This window comes from Pelobates fuscus, chromosome 2 (assembly GCF_036172605.1).
Source record: "Pelobates fuscus isolate aPelFus1 chromosome 2, aPelFus1.pri, whole genome shotgun sequence".
NCBI classification, from domain to species: domain Eukaryota; kingdom Metazoa; phylum Chordata; class Amphibia; order Anura; family Pelobatidae; genus Pelobates; species Pelobates fuscus.
In genome coordinates this window covers 410,975,797-410,999,670 of record NC_086318.1, presented here as the reverse complement: position 1 = coordinate 410,999,670, position 23,874 = coordinate 410,975,797, and the positions used below count along the sequence as shown (strand labels likewise).

The window sequence follows — 23,874 nt, the reverse complement described above, 5'->3', positions numbered from 1 at the left end:
AAACAGGACTGACATCAAACACTGTTGTTAATATAGATATTTTTTTATTTTTACATATTTAATTTTATTTAATTGAGCAGTTTAATGGGATTGATGACCTTGGAATCAAGTCTAAAATATAGCAAATATATATATATATATATATATATATATATATATACAACATATTTTATATAATATATATCTATCTATATATATATATATATATATATATATATATATATATATATATATACATATACATATATATATAGATATATATATATTATATAACATGTATATATATAGTATATAAAATATAAATATTCTGCAGCAATCTATGTAGGTAAGGGAGACAACAGTTTAATTTTAACAAAACATGATCGACATACAGGAACAGGAGGTGAAGAGGGTCCTGCCAATACGAGCTTACACTCTAACAATCTACATGCATACATATCATATACCTTTACATTATATAAAGGAATGCAGAAGATTTGTATCTTATGTCAGATAAGCAGAGTTAGGAAAACTGCAAACTCTAAAACTTAAGGGAACAAACAGCAATCACCTTAAGGAAAGTCATTTATTTTGCAATTACATTCACTGTCTATTGAACCAAACCAAATGAATGTCAAAGAAATCATTAACACTTTACGGAATATTCTATACTAGTTAGAACTAAAGAAACAAAAAGAATGATTTGTTAATGATGAATGAAAGAAACAGCAGAGAAGTAATTTATATTAAATATCTGCGTTCTGGGAATTACAGTGGTTTATTGATAAATGTGGAGAAATTAGTATTGGATGCAGTTGTAGGTTAAGAAATGCAAAATCCATTTACTGGACATATGTACGAAATAGTTTCCTTGACTCTAAATCAAGGAAGTCCAAGATATTAATGGGATAGGCCATGGATGTTTATGAACCATATAACACGGTATTGACCTGTTTTTATTAGTCAAGATTAAGTCATTAGAAATGTCCTTGCTGACATATTAATCCTAGTTTGTCAGTCCTTCCATTTAATGCTGAATTCTTGTGTTAACTCATTATTCGGTTATTTTTAAAGTAACAACTCTATAAAACAACATGATGTGTAGTACAACATACATTAGTAAAACACAAGCATTTACATCACATGTACTGGAGACCACAGAAACTCAAAAACTACTTTTCCAGGCTCGCAATGATATCACCTTAATTAATTTATTAAGCCTGATCCCATACTAAGGTTTACCTCTCTTTGCTTAAAGGACAGTATCCAAAACAACTTTAGCTTAATGAAGCAGTTTTGGTGTATAGATCATGCCCCAGCAGTCTCACTGCTCAATTCTCTACCATTTAGGTGTTAAATCACATTGTTTATGCAGCCCTAGTAACACCTCTCTGCATGTGACTTGCACATCCTTCCTAAACACTTCCTGTAAAAAGTAATGTAATGTTTACAGTTCCTTTATTGCAAATTATGTTTAATTTAGAATTTCTTATCACTGGCACTGTTAAAAGCTTGCTATGTCCTATGCAGACTGTATGAGCCACAGTCAGGGGAGGTGCTAGTGCTGCATAAACAGAAACAAAAATAATTACATCTTTAATGGCAGAGAATTTAGCAGTGATACTGCAGGGGCATGATTTATAAACTAAAACTACTTCATTAAGCTAAAGTTGTTTTGGTGACTATAGTGTCCCTTGAAATATTTTATGTCAAGAATAAGAGTCACACTTATTTATATGATACGTTATGAGAGAAAAAAACTATATTTTTATGTACAAAAAGTTTTATAAACTCAGGAAACAGACAAATTAATTAAAAAAATTAAAGTAAAGAAAAGAGTGATACGTATAAAAGTCTAATAGTTAAAACTTATTATGTGTCTGCAAAAAGTATTTGTTATAAACCAAGTTTGTACATGGTATCCCAAATAATGGTACACACGTTCCGTAAAAAACCTCACAAGCTCACTTACTGTCTTAGGTATCTGCTTATTGTGTGCATAAGACAATTACTGCACCTTACCATAAGCATACACAAATGAAAACTGGCTCAATATGTCTGCCACAAAAGCAACATCCCATCATGTACTATTAGTGTAAATCAATGTACTATATGAAAACCCAGCACACTGCTATGGATCCTGGGGGCTATGTATACAAAACAAACAAAAACAATGTACATTGAAAGTTTGAGCAAAATAAACAATCCATAACTTTGTTGATAAAATAATGAACCGGTCTTTCCAATGCCTGGCCTTTTCTGTGTATCCCCTACGAGGAGCCCGTCTACCTGAGCCCATCTGATATTCGTAGTAGTTACGCTACTAGGCAGCAGCTGCAGATATTACCATTTTAATTCAACACACCTCACGATAATTACTGGGTAGGAGGGTAGCTGAGAAAACAAAAATAATTCTAGTCTGATTCCACAGCTCCTTTCCACTATGTCATTATCGGCCTTGAGCTAAAAACGGTAGCTGATACTTTAGAGTGTTTTTCCCACGAGTCTCAGGCAGAATACAATGTGCATCCTGGTGCTGCTCCAAGATTAAAGGAATCCAAGCTCTAGCTATAATGCTAATTTTAAAGAAAATCATGGACTGTAAAAGATAAAAAAAATACGGAAGCATAATATATGCCATCTTCTGTAAACATTTTATCTTTGTGGTTTGTTTTGAAATCCTTGAAACTCTGCATTGGCATTATTTTAATATTTTCCTCTAATACATAATTTACCAATAAAGGGAAAATATAGGCACCCAGACCACTTCATCTCATTGAAGTGGTCTGGATGCAGTGTCCCTGTCCCCCTTAGCCCTGCAATGTAAAACATTGCTGTTTTAGAGAAACCAAGAAATAAGGCTGCCTCTAGTGGCTGTCTACCAAATAGCAACTAGAGGCACTTCCTGGCGTGAAACAACGTTGGAAATCCTCATGCTCTCCAGCATTAGAGAAAATCCCATTGAGGCAATACTTTCCTACAAGGAAAGGCCTAATGCTCGTGCATTTCGTCCTCCCAGTCAGATGACGTTGGAAAAGAGAGGTTGGAGGAGACAGACTGCAATCCAGCACAGAGGGACCTCAGCAATGGAATAGGGTAAGTTAAGAAAGGGTTATTTAGCACTTTACAATGCTGGGAGGGGGCCGCAAGAGCAGAGGAACATGTTAGTGCTTGGAATACAGTTTTGTATTCATAACACTAAAGTGTCCCATTAACCCCTTAAGGACACATGACATGGGTGACATGTCATGATTCCATTTTATTCCAGAAGTTTGGTCCTTAAGGGGTTAAAGGGATTCTCTAGTGCCAGGAAAACAAACCCATTTTCCTGGCACTGCAGAATCCTGGAGTGCACCCCTCCCTCCCGCCCCCCATCTCACATTGCTGAAAGGGTTCAAATCCCATCAGACGCTTACCTAAATCCAGCACCGATGTTCCTCAGCACTGGGACAGGCTCCTCCCTTGCCGCCGGAGGGGGAGACCTAATGCGCATGCGCTTCAATGACCCCAGGCGCGCGTTAGTCCTCCCCATTGGAAAGTACAGCGTGAGGACATCCAGCGTCGTTTAGACGACCAAAAGACGTCTAAAAAGCTGGAAGTCCCTCTAACAGCCACTAGAGGAGGACTTAACCCTGCAAGGTAATTATTGCAGTTTATAAAAACTGCAATAATTACACTTGCAGGGTTAAGGGTGATGAGAGTTGACACCCAGGCCACTTCAATGGGCAGAAGTGGTATGGGTGCCTGGAGTCTCACTTTAAGTATCCTCTCTATATATCTTGATAAACAAGCTACGGCAATGTGGACACATTTCATGTGTTATTTTGCATTGCAAATGATAAAATTAAATTACTGCTAGAATTAGATGAGAAAACCTACACTAGCTCTGTTCCTTAGAAATTTGGCCCCTCACGGTAACCATCATATGGATCTATCAAAGCACAGCTAATATAAAAAAAAAACAGATTTTACCCAGACATAGCTGTAATTAATGCCTTGGCTATATGAGAATAAGGTTAATGTGTGCAGTCATGTCTTTAAATTGGTTGCTAGGGGATTTGACCACTATTATAAAAAAAAAAAAACGATGTGATATGTGTTATTTTTATTTTGTTAGTCTACTTTAGAATTTTGAAGAATGTATTCCACAGAGATCTGCAGTTAGCCATCAGTGACTCCTGACATAGAATACACATTATATACAGTTAGATTTGAAGTTCATGGCCATGCTAAATCTAAAATTGACAGATATTTTATCTTGTGAAATTATTGGGATAGGGATACCTCTGATAACATAATGTAAAGATAATTATATTTTGAAAACAAAGCATGGCACATGTTTACCACTAGAGGGCAGTCTTACAATGTAGCATTGTCTACTCCTTCTGATACACAAATAATATGGTCAAGCAATAGACAACTCCCAGTGATATTCTATGAGACTAACTGACTCAGAGTCAGCGTAATTTAAGGTTTTGAAGGTCCGGTGAAAATGTGGCACAATTTTGGACAAGTGATTGTTAGCAATTTTCACGCACAGTAAGAGAGACCGGTATGGATTCTCTGCAGCTGAATCATGCTAAATTGAAAAAAAAAATAGCAATACCGATCAAAAGCTTTTTTTTGTTTGTTTTCTTTTTGCTATTAATCACTAATTTCCTATTTTTTTCTGCACATCCCATTTAATATCCCTGCTTACAAAGAACTATATAGTGGAAACAAAAAATAGCATTTTAGGACTGTTAAGGATTTTTTCTCCCAACTATGATTCTGACAATATTTAAAAAAGTGACTGGCCCCTGATAAAGTTATTTGTCATTATCTCACTGTTTCCCATTCATAAATGGCTATATTGGCAGCTGGAGATACTTCTAAATCACTGAGAAGATATCTTGGACATGCAGGACCTCCTATTAGATAGATATAATGGCCCAGCGCACAACAAAACAAATCCTTAGCCCATAATAAACCCGTTGCTCTCCTCATCAAAGCAGATGTGATGGAGAAAAGAATTAAAGTGCAAGTTGATATCTCCTTCGATCAGTAGGATATGAGATAGAGAATGCCAAACCCATGCAATGGATTATCAAGCATTTTTTTCTGTGAAAACAGATGATTTATTTTCCTGAACACAAAATCTGCAGGAAACATGTCAAAATTATGTCAAAATTAACTACCTATCCCATGTTTAAAAAAAAAAAAAAAAAAGGAAATTCTGCACATTACTTACATAGCACATGTGTTATGGTCATACTCGGCATTGAAGTTAGCTCTAAATATCTTTTATCAGTAGGCATTATAATCTACATGATTTTAGTGGTTGACGATTTGCCCTTTTCTGACATCTAGGTATCATGTCATGTCTTCTGCTACAGAAAACCTTGGTTAAATATTACCACCCTTTTGTAATGCTTACGTATGTAATGGAAAAAAACAAAAAAAACATATATCTAGATAAGCACCTCTTCTGCAGCACTTGACTACCACTAACCCTCTTCCACTGATATCCACATTGATCAAGAAGATCTGAGCTAGTCTCATTAGCTTCACTGTAGGACAAAACACCATTGTCATCTGATGTTGCGTGCTCTCAAGTGGTGCGTCCCCATGATGCTATGTGTTCCAACCCATTAAAGGAAAATGGCAAAGACAGAAAATATGAAGAAATATGCAGAAACTATAGAAAACAGATGGAAAATATATAAAATATTTTGAAAATTAATGGGTGATGGCTCTCTCAAAGAGTCATGTCTTAATCTGGAGAGAGAATAAGGTCTTATATTCTCTGGTGATCTAGAACTGCTTGTCTTGCATTACATCTGATCAACTGCATCTTCAACCATTTCACCATGATAAATACTGGTACTGAAGCGATAACATTTAATATATCTCCTTTAGATATTGTGATATTTGATGTAATGCACATAAGCCTACAACAACTTCAGTGAACCCTGTTAATGTCAGATCTTACTCTCTACTAATTTAATTGTTGCTCTTTTGAGATGAATCCATTAACATTGCGGCATTGGTCTGCTTGGAGCTTTCTGCAATTTAATGTATAAATTATGTACTCTAATGAAGAAACAGAACCAGAGAGGAGTGCATAACTGGTAGTTGACCAGTGTTCCTAGATAATATAGAACAGAAATGGTCCATTCTTCTGCACCTGCATAGATTACACAGATGCTGCCAGAAAGTAGCTTTAACGTCTATAAAGTTTCTAAAACTTCCTGATTTGGGTAAATTAACTGGATTTAGTTGAAAATATGATCTTCCCAATAATGGATTTTAAACAGTACCTAAACAAACATTGACCTGTATAACTAGGTTCATCTTAAATGAGAAGTCATGAAGTTAGTATAGAGTAGGTGCAACACCATAGGGTGCAGCAGACTTGTACAGTCTATCATCCCATCTTGCATCTGAATCCCCGTCAATATAAGTCAGTGTTTGCAAGCATTAAAGCCAGTTGAGTGCATGACTGTATATTTTATATATACATATAAATATGTGATACGAAATTAAATAAATTATATTGTTATTTTGTTCAAAGGAACCACCAGCATCTGCTAAAAATGTAATTTCCATAAAATGACTTGTTTCAAGTGAAGGCTTTTCTTATCTCTCAATTTTTATATAATGTAGTCAGTTCATTATGTTGAATGTGGACAATGAGTTCAAATGGTTCTGCAACTCTCCTGTTAATCTCATCCTTTTTGCCTCATAATTCTCCTCCAGTACGGCAGAAAGGCTTTGTTGGCCGGAATGGACATACAATATAATGAAACAAGAGGCCATATATTTTTCACAAAAGTCATTTTCCTTCTCAACATTAATTTGTCCCTTATCGGCTTGTGAAAGCAGCTTAAGCAAACATAAGATGTTACTAACTCATTACTTTTGGATAAAATCTGTACGTTCTGTTACTCGCTCTTTTTATTGCTTAAACTAGGTGGACTGTTGGTGTACCACAGGTGATTATTACAATGCAGACTGGGTTTCGTAGATTTTCTTTCACTTGGCCTGTATAGCTTCTAATTTCAGCGGTGCTTGTTCTGCCAGCACAGAATGTTCAAACCTTTACATTTAATGGGATGCATTTTAATTTCTGCATTGCTTATGCGGCTGGCTCACGTATTGGCAGGTAATAACAACAGATTAGGAATCTCTCTGCTTCCAGCAGCATGTATATACAACCACAAGGTGATACTTTATGTTTCTAATGAAAAGACTTTTGTTAGTCAGTCCCATCTACTTGAGGGACAGGACATTTTCCCATTGAATTGAGTCTTTTGTACTTCTGCCTGTGGTTGCTGGCTCCATGTTATTTAAAGAGCAGTTCTAGGAGAATATAAAACCGCGTAACAGAAAATCAAGTCTATTCTTCCAATCCACAGGTGTCCCTTTACGGCATACGACATTGCTCAAACACTTTTGCAGTGTTTTGTCCTTTCTATTTTACAAGAGTTAGATTTAAATATGTATTTTTGTATGTATTTTAGATCTCAGTTTGTGACATGTGTAGATAACGTACTGCATTCAAAGTTTTGCTATATACTGAAAAAACAACATATTTATTTTATTCTTTATCAATTTGCATTAAACAACAAATATAAATATTTGTTTTACCATTAATATATCCAAAGGCAAACAAGCAAGCAAACAAACAAAATATTGGGCTGGCAACATTAATTGAAATTGCAGACTTTTAATTAAAAAAGCAAACCGTTCATAACAAATCGAAATGAGACTCATTCTATCCAAGTAAACGTCTGATTGGACCATCCCTTTTAACTTCACAATCTTATCTATCACTTTTCTTATAGGGTCCACACTCTCACCTTCCTATTTTGCTATTGCTCTACCCTGTCACTTGGTTGATATCCTCGACTCTGCCCTTATCATTGCAATTTAATACACCACCTCCACTAAATGATAAGCTTGTTCAAGCAGGGTCTTCATCAACCTATTGTTTTTTATAACATTTTCTAATTGTATCACTCACTTTTAAATATCCCCCATTATAATATTGTAAAGTGCTACAAAATAAGTTAGTAAATACTAATAGAATGAATAACTTTATTCTATAGGGACAACAAGGGCTTAGTAGGTATTTCTAGTCTTGCCACCGTCCCCAAGGTGGAAGACTTTGTGGAGTACAAGGAATATCTGTATTCCTAGTTAACCATGAATGATCCAGTGAATGGTCCATCTAAGTCCTACATATATATATGTGGGATGATCACTAGTGATGTCCCGAACGATTCGCTGGCGAATAGTTCCCGGCGAACATAGCATGTTCGCGTTCGCCACGGATGGCGAACATATGCGATGTTCGGTCCGCCCTATTTTTTAATTATTTTTTTGTGGTCTTTCAGCCAAATTTACTAATACTAAGTAAAAATTACTTAGTGTTAGTAAATTGTGCCCCTACTCGCAATACCGCGAGTAGGGGCATGTCAACTAAACAGTGAGCAGCCTGTGGCTGCTCACTGTTAAAAAAAAAAACACTATTGTCCTCCCCCCTGGCCCCCACCCCCTTTTTTGGGTTTTTGACTAGGGTCCCCCCCTTTGTATTTAGGGCCCCCACCCACTGCTCAGGGATGGGGGCCGGGGGGGGACAGTAGGTCCCCACCTTATTGTTATTTTTAGGGCCCCACCCACTGCTCAGGGGTGGGGGGAGGGGGGGACAGTAGGTCCCCCTTATTGTTATTTTTAGGGCCCCCACCCACCGCTCAGGGGTGGGGGCCGGGGGGGCAGTAGGTCCCCCTTTATTGTTATTTTTAGGGCCCCCACCCACCGCTCAGGGGTGGGGGCTGGGGGGGGACAATAGGTCCCCCCTTATTGTTATCTTTAGGGTCCCTAACCACCGCTCAGGGGTGGGGGCCGGGGGGGGACAGTAGGTCCCCCCTTATTGTTATTTTTAGTGCCCCCACCCACCGCTCAGGGGTAGGGGCCGGGGGGGGACAGTAGGTCCCCCTTATTGTTTTTTTAGGGTCCCCATCTGCCGCACAGGGGTGGGGGCCGGAGAGGGGGAGGACAGTAGGTGCCCCCTCATTATCTTTATGGCCCCCACCCGCCACCCAGGGGTGGGGGCCGGGGGGAGGACAGTAGGTTCCCCCATTACCATTATGGCCCCCACCCGCCACCCAGGGGTGGGGGCCGGAGAGAGGGAGGACAGTAGGTCCCCCCCTCATTATTTTTATGGCCCCCACCCGCCGCGGAAGTTTGCGTTCGCGGTTCGCGAACCGAAAATGTTATGTTCGCGATATCACTAATGATCACCATTGTTCTCAGCTTTTGTTCATTGAGATTGAGGCAGGTGCAACATGTTTTTAGGAGTTCCACATGTCATGAGGGAAAACCATCAAAGTGTAGTTCTGGGGAGGTTCCAAACCTCCTGTTATTAACAGTATCACCGCCCCCTTTATCTTCAGTTAAGTGTCAAGTGACTGCTGTGGTTCTACTTCTACTTCATGTACACTACTATAAAATACTCATAGAAAATTCTTTCCCTCTACAAACTCAAAAGAACCTTACTAACTGGTATCTGTGTTCAAAATAACAACTTCAACTCTAATGCTGAAAAGCAACAATTTACAGTCTTTGCTTCTGATAATGTGCCTGGTCTTTTCTAAACCATGCTTTATACAGATTGGCTTCCCCATAACAGCTGATGCTTATCTATTTAGAATAATACATAAGAGCGACTTTCAGAGTTAGTCCAGCTAGGTTTAAATCAACTTTATCAAGTCTTAATTATTTTTCCAAGGTCTACTATTAAAGGAACACTATAGGGTTAGGAACACAAACATCCACCATTTCGGTGACTTGCTCACCCTTAGTACCCTGCCTTGATGACAGAATCGTCAGAATTGAAAAAAAATTTTATCAATCCATTGTCTGAAATCAGCAAGGAGGCAGGGCCAAACACTGGAGCAATGTATCTCTATGAGGAAAATGTTGTGTCTCCATGCAGAGTGTGGCAGCACTGCCCCAGGAAGCACCTCCAGTGGCCATCTGAGGAGTGGCCACAGGAGGTATCCCTAGAGGGCAATGTAAACATGAAAATGCCTGCAGGTAATGATTATGCTAATTAAGCTGTAGTTGTTCTGGTGACTATAGTGTCCCTTTAATGACCTGAGTTCAAAATAGGTATTTTATCTTGGGCATGTAATCTTGTATGGCCCTAAAATTGTATCTATTTATTTGCTTTTCTTTCAAGTCAGTATAAATGTCAATGATTGTTATATATACCACGTATTGTTTGTCACAGCCTTTTAGTTTGAAAATACAAATTCAACTGATGCCAGGTGTATTTCTATTTTGCTAAAAAAAAAAATGTAAAACACAGACATACAGAGATTAAAGAAAGTTTAAAAAAGCTGTACAAGCATGTATATGTACATTTGGACACAGTTTTGTGATACGAGTGAGCTATAACCAAGTTAAATTACGTCTGGCTAAAAATACATTTACCAATGGGGTGAATCAATCACATAATTTTAATTGTATACAATGTGTGAGAAAAAATTAGAAAAAGTATCAAACCCAAATGATCATGTCTTAATTAGATCATAAAGTATTATTCTTTTACAAACTTGGCATGGCAGAGGAAAATATACCAAAAGTAAATGCCTTGCTGAATGTTTCACATGAGCACTTAGGCAGAACAGGTAAGGAATCTGTTTTCTAATATTTCTATTTTTTTTATCATTCCAAAGGAACAATAAAGCATTTAATATTTTTTTTAAATGCAGTATTTACAAAATAATTTAAAGAAAATGCACAAAGACCAGTTATAGATAGAAACCCTTGCCTAAACATTAACCTATATTACTGTAATTTTTTTTATTGGGACTGCGAGTTCCTCTTTTTTGATTGTGAAGATCTAAAAATTGCAACTTTATAACATTTAACAGAATTTGAATAAAACTTTCAAAGTAAGATGACATTTTTAGGTTAATATGATTGTGACTTATATGTATGTGTTCCCAAAACACCTATTGAGGCATCAATTATAATTTGAAGAGTGCTGATCTTTTCAATAAATAATGTATAACAGGGTCTTCTACAACTTACGGGACCCTTTATTGCTGGAAAGAGTACTAAGAGCTCTTTATAAATGTGACTAACAGATTCTGATGAAAACTAAGTATAGCACAGCACGCCATTAAAGTCTTATAACTAGGCATACATTATTAATTTGCACAGTTCTGTAGCACCGAAAAGCACCAGGGATCACAGTATTATCACTGTGTGATAAGAGTCATTTTTTTTTAAATGAAGCAAGTGTTAGTAATGTGTTCTCAGCTCTTTCTATACTGTAGAATTTAATTTAAAGTTTCATTAAAAAATATGTTGCTTATTGCTCACATTTATGTCTGGAATTATGGGAACTAGAATCTAAAATTATAGTGAAACTATAGACTTAGTAAGCTAAACCAAAACAATTATAAAGAGTCAGAACCTAGTTAGTATTATTTCAAATATATAACAAGCTGGTGAATATTTAAAAGCTTTAACAATTTTTATTTTTTCCCTCATTCATAATATTCCTTCTTTTGTTTAATTTCTTCACATTTCCATTTTTTATCCTAGTTTTGGATTGTATTTTGATACTTAGCTATAAAATATACCTTTTAAGGAATGAAAAGTTATTTTCAACACAATTTTTCTTACATGTTGATGATTCAGAAACGTGATTCTGTCCTTTTTCTGTGGCACTCATTTAATATATTGTTCTGAAAGAATGGCCAAAAAAGGCATTTTCCTTCTTCCTTACAAAACAACCACTTCTTAAGTTGTGGAAATTATATACTTTTCAAATACAAAGACAAATTGGCACTCACATTTAGAGTTTTTGTATTTACTGCAAAATCCCTTGTCAGTGCTGCTTCTGCAAAGTGCTCTCTCCAAACCAGAAAGAGAAGATGGATAGATAGATAGATAGATAGATAGAATTATAATTTAACCATAATAATGAATTTACAGAGAAAGCTTGTGTTTCACTTTTAAGGGATTCAATTCTGCTAGACCAAAGAAGTAGGTATTATAATCATACTGAAATACTAATCGAAATAATCTCATCTAAAAGTACTAAATGTCCTGGTGTGTATTTACACAGAGCAAAGAAAAAATAAAAGCCAACATATATTTTGAGAGAGGTGTATATAAATAGTTAATAGACAGCTTCATAATTAACTTCCCAATAGACAGTAAAACCCCTGGTAACAGTGTCTCATACATATGCAAAGTAGGACCGAGGGATTCCAGAGAATACACTTTTTTGTCGGGAATACAAGAAATATAAAAAAATGTTGCCATCTAAATGAAGGTTAGTTTAATTACTTGGAAAACTAAGACACTAATGGTTTTCAACAAACAACACTTTCAAGAAGCACTCAGAAGCTATCCTATATAATATAAGACTTTTTTTACACAGTTACCACTGAAGAATATAAAACATTATAAAGACAAGAGAATGTGCCAGTAAAGAACACATTTTTTTCTTTTTTTAATAAGTTGTGCTGGGAATGTTTGTGATGGGAATAAAAGCTGAGAAGGAAAATTTGAAGATGTTACTTTAGATGAGAATTCATCTTTAGCAATAGGTCCAAAGGGATGAGGTCAAAAGAATCCTAAACTTGGTGTAAGAGAGAGCAGGTTGAATGTTGAGCATAACCAGAAAAAAATAATGAGAATATGACTAAAGAACTTGAGCACAACAAATTTATATATGTTCTTGAGGAGAAATAAAAGTTTTACAAGCAGAGGGGACATGGTCAGAAGACTAGAGGGGGTGCCTGTGGAGATGTATTTATAGTGGACAAATCTTTTCTTGGAATCAGCTCATTAATGTAGATAGTTCTAGGTCTACTTTATAAATGTAAGATTTAAGAATTGAAAAAAATAATTTAAATACTTAGATATGGCCTTCAGAGGTTTAGAAAGAAGGCAAAAGAGCAAGTCATTCTGTATCACATTAGACGAACAGCTTTTTGAAGGTAATTAATAGTGTTGGAATCCTAATTATTTAACGTAATGATAACCTTTAATGACATAGCTATTGCTAAATCATTTATAATAGCAGATCGTGGGATAATTTCCAACCATAAGATGAACCACTCTTTATAAGCCTGAGTGGATGAAGGTCAGTTGTGAGATTTCCTAAGTAGGCATACACTGTTTTCAGAAGATTTGACTGCTCAAGCATATAATAAAAAAAGTTTTGATAATTTGAAACCTGCTGCTTCAGCTGATGCTATAGAAAGATATCTCTTTAGAGCTGCTTACGAAGGACTTTCGAGACCTTAACAAAATTGCAAACATTTTTGATGTAGCCTCAACGTGACATTCTCCTCAAAATTCCCAGAAAGTAAAAATAGCATTATATTTGAATAAAGAAATTAAAACTTTTCATGGATGTTAGTTGAAAACTTTTGTCATCACAGAGATACACAGTATTGTACAATGATGCTGATACAAAAGATGTGCATGTACTTGTCTGTACCCACAAGGACTGGTGAATTATCTCACTATACCTAGTATAACAGCATGTGCAAGATAGAAAGCTAATATCAGGTTAGTATATATTTAAAATTATACATTTTATGGAGGGTTTAATAGTACAATGTATTGATTACATTCTCATTACTGAATTATAGCTACTGGGTCTCACTTCCACGTGCAGGAAATAAGTGAAACCACTAAAACAACTTGTCTGCTAACAATAAGAGGGCCCCGGGGCACTCCTGGCACCATAGGCACTAGAACACTACATTGTTTAATCATATGTTTCTCATAGTAAAGCACTGAGGACCAGTCCAAAGACACATCGAGATATATATACACCATAGTTCTGTAGCTCCGAAAAGCACCAGGGATCACAGTCTTTTATATATATATTAAACATGCAGAATCCAACTCACTCATTAAACACCAACTTTAAATGTCACAAAATGTTTTTCACAAATGTATTTTTGTTTTTAAAAACCCCTGTACCAAATAATCAGTCTAACACCATTCTAACCATAAGTGCTATTGATTAATGCTGGTGCTACATGAATGCCTATAATAATAATACTAATAATGAAGAGAAGCTCTCCAGGGACAGGGTTGTTGCACTTAAACCACCTCCATAAGATGTAGTGGTTTTGGTGCCTAGGGCAACTCTTTCATCTCCATCCCAGTGGGAAATACAGGTATTATTCACCACTAGGAGATCGGCCTGCACACATCACAGAGGGTGTTTTCTTAGTTTAAAGCATTACTCATGACTTATTTGAAATTAAGGCTTTTACGAGCAAAGGTAAATTGACCCCAATGTAGTATTGTGAATTACTCCAACCTTAAAAGGATTAAAGCCCGGACAGGGAAATAAATAAGCAGTTCTGATAGCTTTAATTTAGCATGTATACTGCAAATCTCCCAGGTTTTGAATCCCTGCTTTCAATGACCTACAGCTACAGCAAAGTGAAATTTTATGAACATATAACAGTGGAAAATTATTAATTAATATTTATAATACGTATATGGATCTGCAGATACTATAAAATTTGATTTCAAAATTAGAGTTCCCAATGTTAAAAAAAATATTAATGCAGCAGTACTCTGAGCTACCCAGCTTGGGGTATGCATATTCAGCCTCCAGGGTCCTCCTCGCTCTTCACTCCCCACATTGCAGTGCCAGTGGGCCAGTGTGGAAGATCTTTGATCTTCCCAACGGCTTGAGAAGATTCAGAGCAAGGCCAGCACTTGGATAGCACTGGCTCTGCATGGATATGTGAAGACCTTATAAGTGACAGGCAATCCAAAATCTTTAAGCACGTCAATTAATGTAGACTCTTTCTCCCCTAGGGGAGTCCATGGTTATAAAAATACAAAAAATACAAACATAAAAATACCAGAGCCTGCCAGAAGGTGGTGAGGGTGGGGGGTATTGTTGCTGTATACATGCTAAAAATAATATTAAAACAGTAAGTGATGGTTTAGAGGTAGAAGAAACACACAATGCATTGGCCCTCTGTTTTATGAAAAGTTGAAATGCACAATTGCCAACTATAGGGATCATCAATGTACTTGATTAACTGTATTTTTCAATATGTGATTTAATCAAAAACCCTGTGTATGTACCAGATTTGTTTCCTGTTATCCTCCCAAAATCAGTCTATCAAACCTAATATCACAAAACAATGACTAAATCAAGAGTTACACTCAACTGTAAAACAATCAAAGCATTTTTACTTGAATGCCATTATGGCACTAAAATAGTTTGTGAATTTTGGATTGGGATCACTTTGATAACTAGCATTAAATTCCAGCCAAAAGTCAGAAAACCTTATTGATACTTCTGGATTGCAATTTACCCCATAGTTAGGTAACATGCAAATCAAAACATGACAATGATAAATTAAATAAGACTGAACAAAATCTTTAACATTTTAAAATCTTTAGTTTTGCAAATCGTGTCTCATTTTCAACTCACATTTCCCTATTTAGTGAATAAAGATATTGCTCTATATAGCATCAGCGAACAGTTAAGATATTTGTGTTGTCTTTCAACCTAATGAAGTAACAATGAAACTATGTTTTACAAAAAAGATTGGACAACAGTGCAGTAATCTGTCTTATTTACAAGAGACACCGTCTTCTCTTAGGACTTTCTGGTACTTAGTACATTGCCACATAAATTTAATGAAACAATATTAAAACAAAATATATCAAATTATCTTAGTTGGCATTATTCCCAGACTGTTAGCCAGACTTTGTTAGGCTTAAAATAGATTTTTTATTTGTATGCTATCAGGTGCTGGAAATAACTCTCATATCATTCATGTGTGGTTGGAAAATGATTCAGTTCTTTCCACTGATAATAATCGTTGGTTATAGTGGTTTTCAATCTGGTCAAACATGCCTTAACCTGGTTCAAAACATAATTGTTCGTTCATACTGTTCATACTTTAATGACATAATGTATAGCAATATGTCTCAGAAATTTTAATAACTTGGACATAGATTCATTACACTTTCTAATGGAAAAATAGCAAAAATGCAAAGAAAAGAAAAAATAACTTTTTATATGCTGTCCCTTGCAGGTAGTCTACATTTTTTAAAGTGTCATTTTCTGGCTGTCCCCTGTCACTAGCAGTCACAAAAAGTCTTGTTTTTTAGCCGTCTGCAGTTATATAAAATATTTTTATGTGAAATACAAAATTAAGATAACAAGACATTCTCACTCGACTAGAAACCTGAGAAGTTGACTTCCTGACAAGCGTCATAACAACCGCTAATTGCTGATTGGCTAGAAAATGGATAATTGGGTTATTACTTCAGCCTCATATGCTATGTGGTCTAATCAACTATACATTGACATGGGGCTGATAAAATGTATGTTTGTTGTACACCCCTATTATTTTATTTTGAAATCAATAAAATAAACAAAAGTTAAAATGAACATTGAGTTGCATTTCAAGGGACACTCCTCTGCCCAAATAAAACAAAATCAAATTTTTAGTAGATATACCTCAATAAAAACATGTATTCATTATTCATTTTAATCTAAATACAGCTTGCAAAAGCTGCATATCTCTTTTCGGCAGCCTTTGTAATTACTCCTCTTCTTCCTCAGAGTAGAAGACTTTCTGTGACTGTCCAATCAAAGGCTTCCCAATAAAGCTTAAGAACTCCTAAATAAACGTTTGTTAAAAGTCAGGTGCTCTGGCCAATTATTATTAATTTTCTGATTTATATAACACCACTTTATTCTGCAGCACTTTACAATATTATAGAGGGGGGAATTTAATAATAAATTGGACAATTATAAAATGTTGCAAGAACAATAAGTTGATGCTTAAACGAGTTCGGAATCTATAGATTGTCTGCCAGGAAGTAACAGGCACGGTTGCATGACTGACAGCCAGGTGGCTATTACAAGGTTAATTTATAAAAGTGCCAATTTCTATAGAAATCTGCACTTTTTGTAAAATGAAAAAAACATATTAGCAAAACATAACATAAAAAAACTAAAGATGGACATTAAATTTTGCGCTATCATTTCTCGTTATTCAAACTTTAGAAAATTATTTATCTTGTATTTTTTTCTTCAAGTTATTTCTTTATATGTCTCTACTAATCCTTAATCTTTTCTTTAATAACAATATTATCCGTGGTTAGTGTAAAGAAAGGCAGAAAAAAAAATTCTTTAGAAGTCCTGTATGCGCTGTAAGAGGTTGCATCCTTGGAGTCTGGACAATGATTCTTCTTTGACATTTAGTGACACAAGGGATTTCTGCTTGACCCCATCTTTGATTATCTGCAGTAAAAACATTACTGCCAGAGCCTGCACTAAAAGGAGATTCACCTTTTCCAGCTGGCATTTCTGCACTGGATATACATTTATCACATCAGAATGTCAGAATGTTCCTAGGTGCATTGATCTTCTTTTAACCTTTGCTTTTTGACCATACACCTTTTCCCATTTTTGTTTTCCTCTCTTAATGGATTTATTTATTTATTGCTGTCTTTCTTGGTTAGTGTATTAAATTCAATTTACTTAAGCTTGAAATAGTTGAATTGTAATTCTATCTATCTGTCTGTCTGTTAGTCCGTCCGTCTATCTATCTATCTATCTATCTAAAAAGCAACATGACAATTGTATTGGGAATATACCAATTGGCTCTCTTTCCCTAAAAGATACAAATTCATATACATAAAAGGCAAGGAAAACTATTAAAGCCTTGGCAGGCTTATTACACACTATTTGTTGTGAAGTCCGAATCCTCATTATCGAAAAGGTTACGCACAAAATTTAGGGTAAAAGAGCCAAGATATGACAATTGCAGAGTTTTCACACATTTTTCCATTTTAAGTTTTTCATTCCTTTCAATTATGTGTTTGGTTTCTACAAATCCTGACAAAACATATACATATATTGACATACATGAAAAATGTGGGTGATAAAAATGGATAACATCTGCATATAAGGGGCCCTACACACAATAGAAACCTCTACTGTTATAATTAATAGCATATGTACATGTACATCTATGCAGGAACCTTATCATGTTATTAATTGATTTTTTCAATTTTATTGTGAGAACATATGAATGTTAACTAACTTGAGAGTGAATTTTTAAATACATATGTTCAGAGTTATTGCATCATTTTCAAAGATAAAACCACTGACAATAGCTAGTTAACAGTTTTTTGTTTAGGTAGCATAACATTTTATTTAGAACAATGTCTTAAATGTCATTTCTATATTTTTATATTTTAAGGTGACCTATACGTCGGAGGTGTTGCCAAAGAAATGTACAAAACGTTGCCCAAACTAGTCCATGCCAAGGAAGGATTCCAAGGTTGCCTTGCCTCTGTTGACCTCAACGGACGTCTTCCAGACTTGATCTCAGATGCTCTTTTGTGTAATGGACAAATAGAAAGAGGATGTGAAGGTATAGAAAGTTTAAACAACACTGTATATTTTGCAGCCAATAATTCTTGCATGAGAACCTTCAGTACTTTAATGAATACATATCTTAAATGTCATGCCGTTACTATTTCATTAATGGCATACAGAATTATTCTTTTTTTAATCTGAGCATAAATATGAATTATCTAAACCTTCCAAACTACTGAGTGGATAAGCCCACATGTCAAGTGAAAAGATTATGGCATGCAATGTATACAGAGTAATATTTCATATTGTCTTGTATTATACATATTACTAGAATACAATGTATTTGTAGAGAAAAAAGATAGAATATTCAAATGCCAAATCCTTTGTTACATTTAATTTAAAACTTAGCCAATGCTATTAGAGCACTATATGGTTTACTAGTATATTATATAATTATTTTCCTTAAATTTGTAATTTTAAAGTTTGAATATGCTTATTCTACATGTTTTTTTCTAAATAGTTTTTTTTTCTTAACTACAACATAAATTTGCATATATTAAACATTATAAAACATATTAAACAGTATAAAAAATTCTTAGTTTTCTTATCACTACTGATAAAAGAAAACATAGTTTTGTTGAATATAACATCAAAGTAAATAATTTCTAATTTTCAATCCGTCATTGATAAATATTTTTTTAGAATTTCTAATATATATAATAGATTTTAATGTTGTTTGTTATTGCTTAACCTGTATTAAAATGATTTGGTAGTAGTTAAAAATATATTTTTTCTAAATTAATATATTCTGCTTATTCTAAAACATCATGTTAATTCATCTGTTGTTGATTGTTTTTTCTATATTTTTGTATTTTGTTTTAATTCATATTTTGACATATCATATTCCATTCCATTTCCTTTGTTTCATTTGTGAAATTTAAATTTTATTTTTCCATTAAATTTCATTTTATCAAAATTGTATTTTTGATTTTTTTTTTTACCTTTAGTACAATATTACATATTATTAAAACATAGATACAATAAATAATTCATCTTAACAAAGGAAGCACATTTAAAAAAAAAGATTTATGTGAAATTCTCATTTGCTTTCCTAAATCATATTATTATTATTATAATTATTATTATCATCCTCATTATTATTATTATTATTATTATTATTATTATTATTATATAAAAACATACATCATTATATGTATTGCATGTCAAAGAATGTGATGGTCACATTACATTTTGGCAATTTGAATCATTAACTTTGATTCAAGATTGGTTTTCAGATGCTTTTTTTAACATTTCAAGATATCAAAAATATATGATTTATGAAAATTATAGCAATATATAAAAAATATTAAAATAATCAAAAATGTTAATCTTTTTAAAAATGTTAAAGGAACACTATAGGGTCAGGAACTCAAATGTGTATTTCTGACCCTATAGTGTTAAAAACACTATTTAGCACCTTGGCCCACTCAGTGCTCCACCTTAGATAGGGTGAAAACTCACCTTATATCCAGAGCTACACAGGTTCACCAGCACTGGCCCCACCCCAAATCCACCTCCTAGGAAGATCTCAACTATGGCGGTGGAGTGGGGGTGCAGTCAAATTCCCTGCTGGCCAATCATCATCCCCTCATAGGGATGCACTGAAAAAAGAAAAGGGAAAGTTCAGCATCTCCATACAGATTGTGGAGAAAGTGAATGTCAGGGCTGCACGTTGTGTAACACTGACCCAGGAAGCACCTCTACCTGCCATCTAAGTGACTGCCACTTGCGGTGTCCATAGGCAGTAATGTAAACACTGTATTTTCTCTAATAAGTCAGTGATTAAAGCAAAAAAGGGACAGACTATACTCATACTACATTAAGCTGTTTTAGTCTGGTGACTATTGTGTCCCTTTAAGTCCTTTTATCTAAAAATATTAAATCATTTAAAATGCTTGTCCAAAAATATTAAATTAGGCCTAAGTGTTAACAAATTCAGTTACACTGTACAGTTTTTGTATGGGGAAACTGCCAAATATAATATAAACCACAACCTACCACAGGGATTGAGCAACAAGACTCTCTTATTTATGGAATTTCTGCTTATGATTCTTAAAAACAACTTTAAGGTAAATGAGACAGAGGGCTGTCTTTAAGTCAGGTCTGGCTTGGAATCAGCTGGGTACCAATTTGAAGAAAAAAAAACACACAGTTCACTATCCAAATCAAATATTCCTATATGAAAACACAATGAATGTTAAACTATTTGAAAACACAACTTGAAGGGACAATTCATCGAAATTTAGGACTATAGCCTATTGCTGCCATCTAAATTTAGACTGATAGTGAGGACATAAAATTCTTAATTTTCTCTCAGACATTGGTGGGTTCAGGATTTGAAAGCAGGGTGAGCACTCGTTGTTTAACTAAAAGGACAACATTTTATTATATTATAAACATTACAACAAACTGTAGTGGTTAGGGTGCTTATTGCATCCTTTTAATAGTTAAGACAAAAAATATTAGATTGGTAAGTGACATGTCACTCCCTGTTTTCATTTTAGTTCATTTGATTTCAGTGGAGACAATTTCTTCAAGAAAAATCTGCAATGTCAGTACTATAACAAGAGCCGATCCCGGGTGAGTGCAGACTTCCCAGGTGCTCTGTAGACAGGCGGTGTGTGCAGTGCTTTGCACCACCCCCTCAGGTAGGTTCTGCCCCATCTCGTTAGACCCTCCCTTCTGGCACTTGATGCCAATCATAAGGGGGTAAAGTCTAATAAGAGGGGGTGGTACTCATGCAGGATTTGCTCTGACTATAACATATATAAAATGAATGGAAGTCCCAAGATAGCAAAAAAAAAAAAAACCTCAACAAACTATAAATTACTGCTTATTCTGCATCTATCACTAGTAGTAATTATCAAATAATGAGTCGTTAGTAATTTTAACAACTACATGGATGTATTCACAAATAAGAATTATTTTAGCACATCAGCTGACATTGCGTAAAAAAAATTAATGTTAATTAATTTTCTTAACACACTATTTCTGGCAAATTATTTTTCTGTGCACGTTTTTTTCACTATTCATCACAATTGCTCAATTATATTTGGTATATTGATTATGACTGTTAAAGTGCAAATGTGAACTATTAGACAGAACAATCATTATGACATTTGTTCATTCATTCATTCATTCATTCACTTTTCTGATTATTATTTTCATTTGTAACTGTTTAGTACATGCCTGAATGGTTTCCATTTTATAAGCCTGAATAATGAACTTCAATTGGTTTACCTCCATTTTTAATGCAACTAATATTATAAACATGTGCAATACATAAAGTAAATTATACTTTTATAGGATTTGTGAACCTCTTGCCAGATTCCAGGCAAAATAGGTGTCTTGTAGGAAAATCTCCAAATGCGCTATTCAAGGTAAATTGGTTGCAAAGTTACAGTGCCCAGCTCAGATAATTTCATGTACAGCTTAATAAATAGCTGACGTACTATTACAAGTGTAACAATGTTTACTAGCCTTAGCTTTAATCTAAAAAAAAAAAAAAAAATGTTAGTCCCCCAGAACAGAATCTCCTTTATTTACTGTAGTATATTTGCAGCAGGATTAATAATTCATCTACCAGGCTAAATAGATAAGGGATGGCAGTTAATTAAATGTGTAGAGATCACCTGGACTAGTTTGTTAGTAGGCAAGTACTGGGCTCTAACATATCCATTGATCCTTAGGTGATGGGCGTTAATATAGTAAATAGAGTAGAAGGAGCAGTTTGTAGATTTCATGTCATATGCTAATAATGTTCAGTTTTGAAGAACTATTTAATCAGAAAACCCACTGGAAACTCAATGACAAGTAATTCCAATTAACAATTCCACAATAAGGGTTTATTGAATATTTTGGTCTAAACTTAACTTTTTTTTTTCAAAATACTAAAATATTTAAAATATTACATATTTAACACTTATATAATTATTTTAATTAATATATATATATATATATATATATATAAATATTTTTTACATATTAAATAATTTCCCAAAAATATGAAATCATTGGAAAAGCGTATCCAAAAAATATTAAATTGAAGATTAAATCATCAAGAGTCACTTTTATTAATGGCAAATCCAATCACAAGGCACTAATTAGTAAATCAACCCCCCCCCCCCCCTCTCTCCCCTATAATGTACAATTTCAGATATGCTCATCCTCCTGTTATTAATAGTAACACAAGCTTTTTCACATCTAACGATTACTGGGGTGCCATTGATAAAATGTCTCATTGGAGTTGTACACATTTTACTTCACACTATCTAGTTATGATTACTTGACTTATTATTGCATTCCTAATATGCAGTACAGATATCAAGCCAATGCATTGTAAATTAGCAAAAGTAACAAAAATAAATATTGGTAGACACACCAAGGATCTCATGCTAGAAATATACCTTTGGGTTTGAATCTATAATTCACTGGATTCCCTTGCAGTCTGTTTCCAAATTTCACGGTTCAGTGTCCAATATTACCAATCAATGTCATTAAATAACAGAAATAAATTGAAAAGACTAACCTTGATTCGACATTGATTTATTTTTATTCTTTCATTCAACCATAGCACAGGTAGAAGCTTTATTTTTTAATGTTTGTCCAAACTTTTCGATCCAGGATAGTTTAGAAAACAGGTTAAAATATTCCCCACTTGTCCAGCGCCAGGTACTAATTGGATTTTGTGCTAGATTAGAAACCCAGTAGTCAGTTTTCTTCACACTGCAGAATCTGTGTGTTAAACTCAATAATGAGTTTTTGCTGGATGAAATGGGCCTGTGTTTATTTGATTAAATTCCTCCAAACTTCGTCTTATACTTTTCAGCATTTTACTGACTTTGGCCATCATACTGATTTTTATCATTTTTTTCTTTCTTTTTTTTTGTGATTTTCACTTGCTTTAATTCCTTTGAGCTACCCCTATCATTTGATTTGAATCTTTAAATCCTTTTACAGTCTTCAAATTTACAATTGGCTGAACTACTGTCTCTTGAACTATATTTTCAGTTAAATATAAAAAAGTGAATTAGCAATATTTATATGTATTTTTTATAATTAATTAGAATTTACATTTTGATCATCCACAAACATTCAAAATATAAACATAAATACTTTTTTTTTAAAAGTACTGTTTACATGAGGACATTTTACAATATGTACCTTTTAATTGGAAGTGAAGGCTAAGATACTTCGAAATAGAGTTAATCATCATGATGACCCTAAATCTATAGATTTTCTACATGAGTGCATTACTATTGCCCCTAGTGATCGCAGTGCATGTGATAAAAATAAACTAGCGTGCAAAAGCTTATTTCTGAATATGAAGCCATCAAGATAGAGTCCAGAAACAAATATTAAATATATATGACGCTGACATGAATAAATATTCAAGGTCTATAAATAATGAATAGTGCTATAAAATCACTGTTTATTAC

General features: G+C 34.4%; 1 protein-coding gene across 18 annotated transcripts in view; it reads left to right on the top strand.

Moving 5' to 3' along the window:
* Positions 1-23,874, top strand: part of NRXN1 (neurexin 1) — a 1,100,495-nt gene that overhangs the window by 615,380 nt on the left and 461,241 nt on the right. For all 18 annotated transcript variants that reach the window (XM_063443956.1, XM_063443955.1, XM_063443963.1 and 15 more), the window contains one exon: positions 18,258-18,431. In XM_063443956.1, coding sequence (XP_063300026.1) covers positions 18,258-18,431 — 174 coding nt within the window. The remainder of the gene's footprint in view (positions 1-18,257; positions 18,432-23,874) is intronic.